The 12,377-nt window shown below is 37.9% G+C and overlaps 1 protein-coding gene across 1 annotated transcript in view; it reads right to left on the bottom strand.

Moving 5' to 3' along the window:
• Positions 1-3,822: 3,822 nt before the first annotated feature.
• Positions 3,823-12,377, bottom strand: part of NCOA3 (nuclear receptor coactivator 3) — a 31,879-nt gene continuing 23,324 nt past the window's right edge. Inside the window, exons 14-22 of the mRNA XM_075720996.1 lie at positions 11,707-11,946; positions 10,189-10,315; positions 9,549-9,720; positions 8,481-8,777; positions 7,281-7,385; positions 6,579-6,804; positions 6,187-6,361; positions 5,479-5,620; positions 3,823-4,198 (exon numbers count right to left, since the gene is read on the bottom strand). Of these exons, the coding sequence (XP_075577111.1) occupies positions 4,187-4,198; positions 5,479-5,620; positions 6,187-6,361; positions 6,579-6,804; positions 7,281-7,385; positions 8,481-8,777; positions 9,549-9,720; positions 10,189-10,315; positions 11,707-11,946 (1,496 nt within the window). The 3' untranslated portion in view covers positions 3,823-4,186. The remainder of the gene's footprint in view (positions 4,199-5,478; positions 5,621-6,186; positions 6,362-6,578; positions 6,805-7,280; positions 7,386-8,480; positions 8,778-9,548; positions 9,721-10,188; positions 10,316-11,706; positions 11,947-12,377) is intronic.

The following is a 12,377-nucleotide window of genomic DNA, read 5'->3' as shown; positions in this document are numbered from 1 at the left end:
TGAAAAGATATATTTGAATTTAGGAACTGAGGGGAAAAAAAAAAACTATTCAGAAAGGGGCAGTGGGGTCTTTCATTGTATGTGCTATATAGACAAACTAGGCTTGAGCTTGTATTGTATCACACGTAAGTTGAATACACTTCCCAAAATCTTCTTGCAAGTTTTTTTTAATTATGGAAGTAATATATGATTGTCTGTCTTAACCTAGCCATAGATTTTGTTTTATAACCTCTAACAGATTTCAGAGAGTATCAGAAGCATCTGCTACATGATCAACGCAAATAAGTAAAACTTACTGAATTTAAACTCACCAATAGAAACACATTTTTGCTGCTTTCCAGAGAAAAGTGTTAGCTGTCTACCATTCCCAGTGAGTATGCAGAATACTAGGCTAGATTAAAAAAAATTTGCACTTACCTTTGTTTTGTGTTCAGCCTATAGTCTTTGACAAGATGGGGGCGTGACTGCCAAAAGCCTGCGTGGCCAGTGTTACTGCTCCTGTCGCACACCAGGCAGAAGCTTGAAAAGCTACCCCGTCCCTTTATACCAAATGTGGAGCTGTGGGCCTTGCATGTGACAAGGTAGGTTGTTGCCAAGTTCTGGGGAAAGCTCCCACCTCTTCGCCATTCAGCTCTGCTAAAGGCTGCTAGCGAAGTTGAAAAAGACATAAATTCCACTCGGTGCCAGTGCAACTGTAGTTGCTAAATGGGTCTCATCGGTGGAAGGTCTAAGCTTACTCCCTGAGCTTTCACGGCCACCTAGGAAAACATTTAAATCGTTTGCTATACATAGCTTGCATCGGTAATAGCACTGGTTTTCTCTGACCTTTCCAGGATACAGTTATCGGCCTCAAAGTATTAGACAGCTAATACACTATGTCACCAAGTTCTGATTTTAAATAGAAACCTTTATTTACATTATTATTAACATCCAAACACAAAAATCAGAAGAGCAGTAATACCTTACAACCAACTCTTATATAAATCAGTCCCTGTGATTTTTCTGTTTTGCAACATAAAGATACAGATATTTCAAGCAATACTTAATGTAAACTAAACTTAAATGCAATTCTCAATACTGTATGCCTTCTCCTGAGAATTTTTTTAAAATATTGCTCTCAGAATTACATGGTTTCATACTTGCTGTATCATTCTGTCATCTGGTAGTCTGCACATAAATTCTAAAATAAAATGTGTGCTAATCAGTACAACATTCAAATAGTTTTGTCTTATGACTGAAAAATGCTCCTGATTTTCTAACTTTAAAAGCAGTATTTTAGGCCAAGACTGGAAAAAAATACTATGTATGAATTTTATAAAAACATGGTTTCTGTGATCAAAAGAGTGACATGTAGCAAAACAATGCCTGTTATGCAGCAGTGATCAGAGGTGGCTGTACTACTTGTTCTCTTACTGTTGAAAAACGCTACACAGGTTGGTTTTTAAAAACATTCAGAAAAATCTGCTGCTACAGAACCAAAACAGAATTGGTGGAGATACTAAATGTCAACAGATTTCAAGGTCAGTTTTAGTTACTGCAAAGATAAGATTTTCAAACTAGATGCAGTATTTAGGATCAGTGCTGCCAAGAAAGATGTCATCAAAGCATTTTAAAAATGCTCCCCTCCCCCCCCCCCCCCCCCCCCCCCCAATCAAGTTTAAACTAAAAATCTTTGGATTCAGCAAAAAAGTAGGTACTGGAAAGCTCCAACATTCTAAACACAGGTGAGAAAATGATGATCCTTTATAACACCAGTCAGGTACCAGTTATACATAGATGTATAAATAGAATCACTCATTTAAAAAAAATTAAAAGGGCACGATGTATAAAGTAGTAGATAGTCTAAGAGCTCACCTAATGAAAGCAATCAGGGTTTGTAGTTTCCATCAATATAATGAACAACTACAAAATATAAAAGATTGTTCTACTCTGATTTGCTATAAAAAGCAAGGGATTGTTGCCTTTCAACTTCAGTAGGCAGCACTTACTCAACAAACAGATACGTCCTAAGAAATAAAAAAGAAGATAAAAGTTCCTTAGGCTTTTAAAAGTTTTGCATTAAAAAACACACAGGAATTGGACTGAAGGTTTCAAATAAATACTATCGCCTAATCTAGAAACTCAGTACTAATTGCAGAGACAGGGTTGCATAAAGTAGATTGATTGAATCGACATTCCCTTTGGAACACAACTGGCTGTATGCTAAGGATGAACTTTTAAAGAATATTTCTAGTTATTTGTATTAAAATGGAAGATCGCCGAATATGCTGAACAATAAAACCACCTCTTGCTTACAGTACCAAGAAGAAGCAATCAAGAACACCATTTTTTCCCCCCCCCCCTCACTTGGGAGAAGTCAGTTTTCCACTACACAGTGAACAACAGAACAAAAGCACCACACATCTTAAACATTTCTGGGTCATCCCTTATGGAAGCTGAGAGGTTTGACTCGTTGTAACTGCCTGAAACTGGGAAAACTGCAAAGGGATCTTCATTTCAAGGAACCAAAATCGGGGGTTGGGGCGAGGACCTATCAGCAAATAATATGAATAAATCTGTAACCAGACTTAAATACTGATATGAGAGAAACCTGCTTAGAAAATACATTCATTACTATTAGAACATTGCAATGAGGTGCAGACATTTGGTTAAAGTGTGGCTTAATATCCTTAAAGATTTCTGGATGTCACGTAACAACAAATATTTTGCAACAGACAAACTTTTCTGAAGAACACTTAGAGTTCATTAGAATTGACCAAAAACGACACAATCCAGATTCATCAACTGAAAAGGCAACATATTATAGAAAGACATGATGGTCCTGACAAGTCAATAACAGCTTACAATGCAGAGCCTTTTTCTTAAATTGCCTTATGTAAAAAGAAATGTAACAAAGTGCTCACAGGTGGAGAAAGCATTTAACAACTGGTCTTTTATAAAAAGCTATATGTTAAAGATGTAAAAATAAATGAAGTGTTGAAGACCAAAGAAGAGAAAGATGCTGGCCAAAGTCACCCAGCTTCAAAAAGTCATTAAATTTAATTAAGAAAAAAAAAATAATTTCTATTTGGACCTCAACTACACTGAGTTTACAGAAATCAATTTTGTTAAATATTTAGCCTCACAAACTCTGCAAAAATGAGTTAGTGACCTACAAAAGTCATATATATAATACATTATCTTAAAGATCATATTTACAAAATTTATTCACAAAAAGACTGCAAAATTCTGATTCAGACTGCAGTGCCTTGCCTTGAGTTTTCTGAAGTTGTTTTCAAAAAGATGAAAGATTATTGCTCTAATTTCCATACACAGAAAACATTACATTATGCAGTCTTTTCAAATAATTCTTAAGAGATTGTGTTTGAGAAGGAACATGAGTACACCCTACCTTCATATTAAGTCCTTATCAAAGATATTGCATTAATCCATTATATAGTCTTTTATAAAGTGCACTCAGCTGCACATCAATATGTAAATATTAGTCACAATTGTGTTTGTTTAAATAATTTAAATTTATTATCCTCTCTTTTTACCCCTTGGCTTCAATGGACAGGATTTTGGACTAGTATGTGCCAATTCATTTTGCACTGCTACTTTGCTTGGGAAATCCTGGCTCTTGGGGGTGAGAGATTAAAAGCAGCATTTATATTCAGGAATTACTATAAAAGAGTCAAGGCTAGGAACTACATTCTCTGTCAGATATTGTTACTAGAGAAATCAGAAAATTCTTACCACCGTGACTTCTCCAGGCACTTTCGTCTGCCTGTAGTTAAAGGGCTTTGGATAGCTACAGTAAACAGATAAGGTATACCAGGAGTCTACCCATCATGTATCTACTAAAATGCCATTGCCAAATTCACATTTCTAGAGGCAGAGCGCCAAAAATATTTATGACCTTTTTTGTACACCACAATATACAGTAATACAGAGACTGCTTCTACTAAAACGGTTTTTAGTTGGGTTGGGGTTTTTTTTTTGTTTGGGGGCGGGGTGGGTGTTTAGTTTTGTTTTGTTTTTTTATTCTCTGAATGAAGTAACTTAGGACATCATGGTGATTAACAGGAAAAATAACTTATTTCTGTAAGGCCAGTACTAGTTGCCATGAAGAATGCGTAGCTTTCCTTTATAACACTAGTGCATCATTAATACAGCGCATTCTTGTTTGAAGATACGGTTCTAGGTGTCAGCAGTATTTCTGTGAAAGAAAAGAAGAAATAGTCATCAGAGAAAAAAAACCACACCTTTGCTGAAAAAACTAGTCAACATACTGCATTTTGAAGAGGAAAGTACTGACAGTCAATTTCTAAGAACAACAGCGTTTCAGTGCTCCACTTTGAAGATAAATTTGTAGAAAAGAAATGCTGTCCCAGAATTTCCTAAACATGTTCTTTGGGTATCTTCACTGTATGACTTATGGGTTTGGAAAACCTGACATTTCACCTTCATTTTGCTGTCTTTATAAAAGGTACTTATTATATCAAAGTCTTCCAGTACCTTAGTTATTCCCCAGAAGTCCTCAGATTATTCTGGCTGCTTCCTTAGGTTCCTTAGATTAGATAAAATTTCATGAGGTACTTCCTATCTGAATATATTTAGCTTATCTCAGTATTACATTGCTCATCTCTTGGTATTTTGTGGAAGGCTTACAGCAAAAGTATATTTAGTATCTCAGCCTTCTTTGAGTGCCTGTTATTAGCTCATTCTTCCCTTAAATAAGGGGCCTAAATCATAGAATGCTTTGGGTTGGAAGGGACCTTTAGAGCCCAACCCCCCTGCAGTGAGCAGGGACAGTTTTAACACAGCACCATAGAATCCACTGCCTTCTAATTTAGCAGTGCTCTAAACGATCTCATAGGTGCCAGCTCCTTCTCCAGCCTCTCGCCTTTGTCAGCCGCGGAGGGGTTGCACGGAGGTGGCTGCTTAATGGGTCCCTTTCCATTGACTAGGAGCAGTGTCGGTGGAAAATGGAGCAGATGTCATTAGACTTCATTACAAAGGAAGTTTTCCATAGTTTCTTGCTATGCATACACAAGCTACTGTACGGTATTATAAGTATCATAATCAGCTTCTGCTAGAAGAAGGATACCATGCTACCAGGATTCTTGGGCCAGCTGATGAGAGCTGTTGTATTTAACCTTTTACATCTGCTGAAGATGCTTTTCACACTCTCCGTGTTTTGCTCTCTGGGCTTTCTCCAGGCTCAGAAGTATTTAAGCATCCTTTGTGCAGTTTAAGCCTTGATCCTACCTATGATACTTCAAAGTCAACAGCTAATCACAGCACACAGCTTGGGTTCATTGTGGATTTGATTTAAACATCATCAGAAATAATGGGACATACAAATGGTAGGCCCACAGATGTAAATACAAACAGGATAACAGAACAACATTGTGCCAGAGGAACGGCTTGAAGCAAGTTGTACTCAGTGGGAAATGAGTCAACGGATCTTTCCATCAATCTTTATGTACAACTTACCTGGTCTGGACCCATAGGCATCCCTGACATAGGCATGGTATTAATATTCATCTGTCCAATATGGCCACTGCTGCCATTCATGTGCATCATACTGTACGCTGCTGGATTACCTTGATGGCTGAACTGCTGCTGTGGGAAAGAACTGAAGCACAAAAGGGCAAATAAAATCACTTTCTAAGAAGTTTACACACTGATACACTGCCTTCCCTGCACCAGCTGTCAACACGTGAAAGATAAAACTATTTTTACATTTGCTTGTTTCTGCCTAATATCTGTTTAATGTAGAAACAGAAAATTCCCCACCAAAAGGAATTTTGAATTTATTAGATAGGCACAGAAGTATGTGTACGCATTTCCTATTGTAACCGTTTTGGAAGCTTCTGTTAGGGCTGTACTGTCCACTGTAATACTATTCTGAACTTTTGTATTTCCCCCCAAGTTATTTTTTCAATATTCAAAGACTGAGTGTTGCTTCCAGTTACAAAGATTGCAGAAGTCCAACATGAATAAATGGAGCTATACATAAGATACATTTAATCAGTCTATTTCCTAAACCAGAGCAGGATCAAGGACAATACAGACACTAGAGATAGAATTATTTTTCCCTCTTCTAAATCCTTTTCCTACTACAAGCTATTTAACATAGCTTCTACTGTTGGCAAAATGAAAGACAGTTTTTGAGCTACAGGTTATAAGTCTGAAGTTCACCTGCTCCTGGCCATGCTTCCTGATGGCCAGCCCTTCATCTCCGGGGACTGGTACATTGTTGCTGTCTGAGGATGCTGCATCATAGGATTCTGGGAGGGTCCAATTCTTGAGGACATCATTGGGTTGGGAGGGCTTGACACTCTGCTAAATGCAGGATCAGGTTGTTGGCTTATTCCTTAAAAGAAGGACAGACAATATACTTCAGTTATCACCACCTAGTACTTTTAGTTTATCTTCTTGCAATGATGGGAAGGGAAAAAGTCATCCTTTTTTTGTAGAAGTATTTTCCATTTTTCAAAATGATTGGTATTTAGGTAGTTTGGATTACTAATAAATTAAGAAAGGCAAAAGAACACCCGACAGACAAAAAAACGCCATGTTAGTACTAGTACCATAATTAGGTGGATAGGGGAACTGCTGTGGAGGAACTTGAGCCATTGGAGGGCCTGTCAAAGCACTATCCATGCTTCCTGAGGCAGTCACATTTGGTGGTGGACTGAAGGCCTGAGGTTGCTGTTGCTGCTGCATCATCATTGCCATCCTCTGTTGTCTAAAATGATGACTTATTAGCTCCCTGTTACGCTGAGCCACCATTTGAGCATTAAGAAAACCTTGCTGCTATCCCCCAAAGAAAAGAAAAATCATATTAGAAAACACTTCTACAAATGAAATCATGTCAGAATCAATCAAACCATGTACACTCTTTCTAACTCTAAGACCCAGTATATCCATTACCAGAGCAGAAAGTTAAGAAAACCCACAGCCAGTACAAAAATCATCGAATACAAGACAAAGGTTTTCATTAAGTTGTCACTGTGCTAAACAGATGATAAAGTAGATTAGCTATCATATCCTACATGGAAAAGACTATTGGCACACTGTATTGATAGTATGACCTAATGAACAAATCCCTCTGAAATATCATGAGTAAGAGAGGTAAAAAACCACCTTTTTTTAATTGTACAGGGGAAAAAACCAAAACGTAAAGGAATGCTGTGGAACCATGAAAGAAGGTCCAAATTCTAAACAGACGTGTAATAGATGTGTCCATTTAAAAATTACTGTTTCAGATGGATACTGTAATAATTACTTACCTGCGATCCCACCTGTGGCTGCATAACTGGTCTCATCACTGAGGTATTACCACTGACTGGATTTTCCATTTTCATTTCAAGTGCTTGACGGGTCTGATTCATAAACTTGGAAAAAGACATTTCAGCACTATTAGCTTGCAAATTATAACGGCAACTCCTCCAAAAAAACATTCTTTACAGACCACCTGAATCCATAAAGTGCAATGGTTAATGTTTGCCTTGTTTGATGTACCTGAAGTATCACACTATTTGGTTAAGCACCTCAAACACACACAAAAAGAAAAACCCGCCAAACAGTGCAGCACTAACTGGCTTTATTTTTCCTTCCCTTGAAATTAGCACTTTTTAAGAATAGATGTAGAGCAGACTATCTATTTGTTCCAAATCATGTTTTGGGCAGAAGGGTATAACCATTAGCTGTGCTTAAAATAATAAAATTTTGTCTCCTTCCCTCTCCATCACAAAAACCCATACAGATTGAATTAGTGTCACAGAACAAGCAAGAGAGAACACGGCATTTCCTAAGGATTAAACATTGCCACACAGCACTATCTCAGTTTTCCGAGTTTTAATTGTACACTGTATTTGATAGCAGGACTGCATTTTCACATGGGGAATTCAATGCTGAAATCACGCAGCCAGTTTTTAAGCAGTGCCTTCAACCCAGTGTTAAGATCTATGTGTCTGTATCTACTCTCACTTTCATCCTAAGAAAATACCTAAAATGACATCAAACCAATAAATGGAAAGCAAACCCATATTTCAATAAGCCCAAATGATTATAGTTAGAAAACACAGTGAAAAAGAAGTAACATTTACAGGAGAAATGCGGCTGCCCTTTTAAAGATATCGGTGGGATTCAGAAAAAACACTAAATCTTAACATGGATAAAGAGATCATCCAGAGCTACATCGCGCAAGAGTACCGTTTTAAGTAGCAACGATGTTCTGTGCTGCAGCAGCCAATCCAATCTGTAGCTAAGCAGGCTGATGAAGGAGAAGCACTTGTCCTAATAAAGGTTCTTTCACTCCTATAGCCATTAGGCACTCAGTGCGAAAAGCACTGTCAGAATGAAAGATCCGCCCTTTCAATTATCTGCTGTAATGTCAATTTTCATATTCATGAAGCAACACAATTCAGCGTGCACCTCGTTCCATTCCGAAACAAGAAGAAAGCGTAAACGCAGGAGCAAAAGCTTACCTGCTGCCCCTGAAGCCTCTGCTGGAGCTGCATGCGGAGCTGCTTTGGTGTGTTGGTTCGAGGTCTCATCACATTTGCTCTAGGATGCATACTTTGAAGTGGAAAATTGCTCTGTTGGCTCATCTGATTCATCACTGAATTAAAGGATGGCTGTTGTCCCTGAATGTTACTAAAACCTCCTGGCATTGCTGCCCCTTGCCCTTGATAGGGCTGACCATATAACGAAGCCTTCTGGTCAATCATAAGTGAAGATTCCTGACCTTGAAATGAATCTTGTTTGGGTTCCAAGGCTTGTCCCTTCAACAGATACAAAAGTGTTTTCACTAGCAGTATATTCTTTAAGTAGGAATTCCTAAAGAAACAATAAAGCTAACACAGCATGCAACAACCAATAGTTTCTTGGGTAGAACACAGCATGGACAGGTTACTATTAGTTTTGTCTCCAGACAAATGAAATAGCAAAAGTTATTAGTAGTAATAATGGCTTTTTTTAAAATCAGTTCTGCTGCAGACCAGTATCATTATTCAAGCCGTTCTACACTTTTAAACTGCTATCTGTACGAATGACAATGTGATTTTTGTGGGTTTTAGCAAGTTCCAAATTATTCATAGAATTTCTTTCTCCTATTTGCTAGCCATGCAAATTCAAGCTGGAACTGGAGGAGATGGAAGTGTGCTACTCACTAACACACCACTGTCGGTCAAATATTTCACAACCCAAGCTCAGTTGACAACAGTTTACTAAAGAAAACCAACGCAATTCTCTGCTTATAGAATTATAATGATTTACACCCAAAGAACCCCCATATACCAAGGCATATTACAATAAACTTAGAGAAGAAGATGCCATTTTATGGTTTTGTAACACACAAGAAATTTAATCAAAACTGAGCTTCTCCAGTGAAAATCACTACTCAGTGTAAATGCTTCCAAAGGCAGATTTAGGAAAATGAAGACAAGGAAGTGAGGAGACAAAAGTGAGTGAGGAGGCCCTCTTCACTTTCTTTTCAAGTAACAAAATAATACAGGTTTCTGGAAAATAAATGGCCAAAATCTGTGTTTACTTACTTGGTTCACAAGATCAGGAATTCCTAACGCTCTGTCGATTTCTTCCAGACCTGTGACATCCGTGTTACTCAGCAAGGTGTGCAGCTGATCCAAAAGCGCCCTTTCGTCATTCTGGCCTTCCATATTTGGTGCTGGACATAAGAGGTCATCCAAAGAGTTTCTGACTAATTGCCTATAAATGTAAAAACATTACAACCATTATGGACTATAAAGGCATATACATAGTTTTTATACATAGTACTTAATCATCTCCAGGTCAATATAGTAATCACCCAGAAGACTTAAGTAAGTAAGTAAGACTTAAGAACTTAAGTCCCAAATTTAGGTCCTAAAATGTCCACTCAACTGCCATGTATCCTTGAACACATGTAAATTCTGTTTTCTCCTGGCTTCTGCATGTGCCACAGAGCCAATTTCAGATTTTCCCACCTCTTTTCTCCGTGCCTCCCAGCAATGCCTTTTGTGGAGCTGGGGTTAAAAGATATCCAGTGTCATCACCAGAAATGGAAATAGATTCTGGCTCCAATCTGTTATCCCCACTGTATGTGCTACATTAGGTTTCTTTTCCAGGTCTTAAATTCTTCTGACAAACAGTGAACAGTTGTATTAAAACTTATCTTAAAACCTTCCCCAATTCTACCTGCTTTGTGAACCCCGCGATGCTTGCTCCATGGACAGCATGTTGTCAGGCCACGATCCTGGTTGGTTAGACGGTCCTGGCTGTCCATACGGATTCCCCCCCATGCCGATGTTTATCTCATTTGGTCCTGTGAGGTAAAACATTTGCATGTTTTTTTAAAAACAAAAGGTGACATCTTGCTCTCCCAGTGTTGACATAAAGCATTGTGCATGATCACACAAATTGCCAAGCAGCTTCACGAGCTTTCCATTAGCATGTTTTGAAGTGTATACATACGTAAACTCACTCTCAAGATAATTTCAGAAGTATAACAGACCACTGATTTAAATATGACAGTGATCTAAAGCTGATACCCTGTTAGAGCAGAATTGCTATTTCTAACCCTTAAGCCCCTAAAATAGGAACTTGACAGATACAGCAACTTTACATCCCAAAAAAAAAGGAGTTTTCTGGCCAATGAAATCTGGGTACTAGCAAATATACATAGTCACAGTGACATCAACATTTGGCATTTTAAATTCTAAAACAGGGTGAACATGAAAAGAAACAAAAGGTACGTAACAACGTTTTGCTCTTTAGGAGTACGGTCTTCCTTCTACCTATTCAGAGACATACAGCACTACATAGAGTTTGTGTCATCGCATTATTTCCCAGCATTTGTAGGAATCACCAAGCAATAATGATTTCTAGGAAGCTAAGCTGAGGAATTCTGACTCAGTCAGGACTGCACAAATTTCTTCCGGATTTAGCCCTATATCCACGTCACACCGAGACAGTAAGTCTGTCTAAGAGAACTGGCAACAGCCCTGGTAGCCTTCCATGATAAAAAAGGAATGCCACTGTCTATCTGAGCCCTTTTTGGGCATGCCGACACTGGCACATTAGACAGGACAATTTCCGCTCTAGGTTAAACCTTTGTTAGAGATATAAACAGGAAAATCCCACAGGCTTTACGACTCTCTTCATATTTCAGACATGCAGCTTATTTTCTCCCATGCAAACATGAATACTTAAAAGAGAACCTGTATTTGCAATGTGGTTTTATATGAAATTTGGATACTCCATGTGAGAAGAGTTTTGGAATACTTAAGAAAAAGCTTTATAAAACCCTGATTACCAAGAAGTTAACAACAAAAAAACATCTGTATCAAGTACAATGAATTAAATTAATCAGAATACTAGTATCTTCAAATATAATCACAGATGGCATTTAGTTCCTGGAATTTAGCAGAGAATTGCTACACTAAACAAATACACAGAAATTATCCCCCAAAAATCTGGAGATCCAGCATGAATTATCTGCGTATGAAGCACACAGGTTATCACCAGAAGAAAACAAAAAGAACACCAAAAAGTCATCAAATGTCCCAGTCAGTGAACAATAACAGTCTTTACCTCAAAGTGCCTTTGGATGAAAAGCTGGTATTCTACCAAAACCGGAAAGATTCTGATGATGAATGCTTACTAAGAAACTAGTGAGATTGTGCTAAGTAGGACAATAAAAAGGAAAGAACTTACTCATGTGAATCATTTGCTGTTGTAGCATCGGTCTTGTACCAGGTATGCTATTGGAGCGAACGGGCAGCGCAGACATAGAGCCACCCACCGTGGCTCTGGGAAGGGACGCGCTGAACTCGGGTCCTGGTCTCAGCATCGAAGCAGAGCTTGTAGGTTCCAGTCTGTTCACCTTTGAGTTTGGCAAGCCCCAGTCTCCTGACTGATGCTGATTCATAGCTACATTTCTGTTGGGAGCACTTGCTACAATGAAGAGCAGAAAATGCCATAATTTTTCATCTATAATACATCATATATTTTGGGTTTAGAATTATTTTTATGGGGTTTTGTTTTGTTTTACCAACAAGGACACCTGCCAATGACAGAGCAATTCACTGAACTCCTACAAAAGCATCTGAAGTTTACCATGCCAAGTTCTAAATCATCAAACAATTATATTAATCTAAATATATTTTAAAATATTAATGACTGACTGCCATTGTGACCTGTTCTTGCTTCTATATATCAAAAACATATCTTAAATTCAAAACTCAAAATGCTAAAAAAATAATGTGACTCCTAAACAAAAGTAAAGTACTGACAGTAATACACAGATGGTAAACAGTTACGTTCTTATAATTTTAGCTAGGGATAATAATTAGGAAGTACTTGTATGCTGATGGTAAAATTAATAT

This window comes from Pelecanus crispus, chromosome 14, assembly GCF_030463565.1.
Source record: "Pelecanus crispus isolate bPelCri1 chromosome 14, bPelCri1.pri, whole genome shotgun sequence".
In the NCBI taxonomy this organism is placed as follows: domain Eukaryota; kingdom Metazoa; phylum Chordata; class Aves; order Pelecaniformes; family Pelecanidae; genus Pelecanus; species Pelecanus crispus.
Note: the sequence above shows the minus strand (reverse complement) of the source record. Positions and strands in the feature narration are given on the sequence as shown.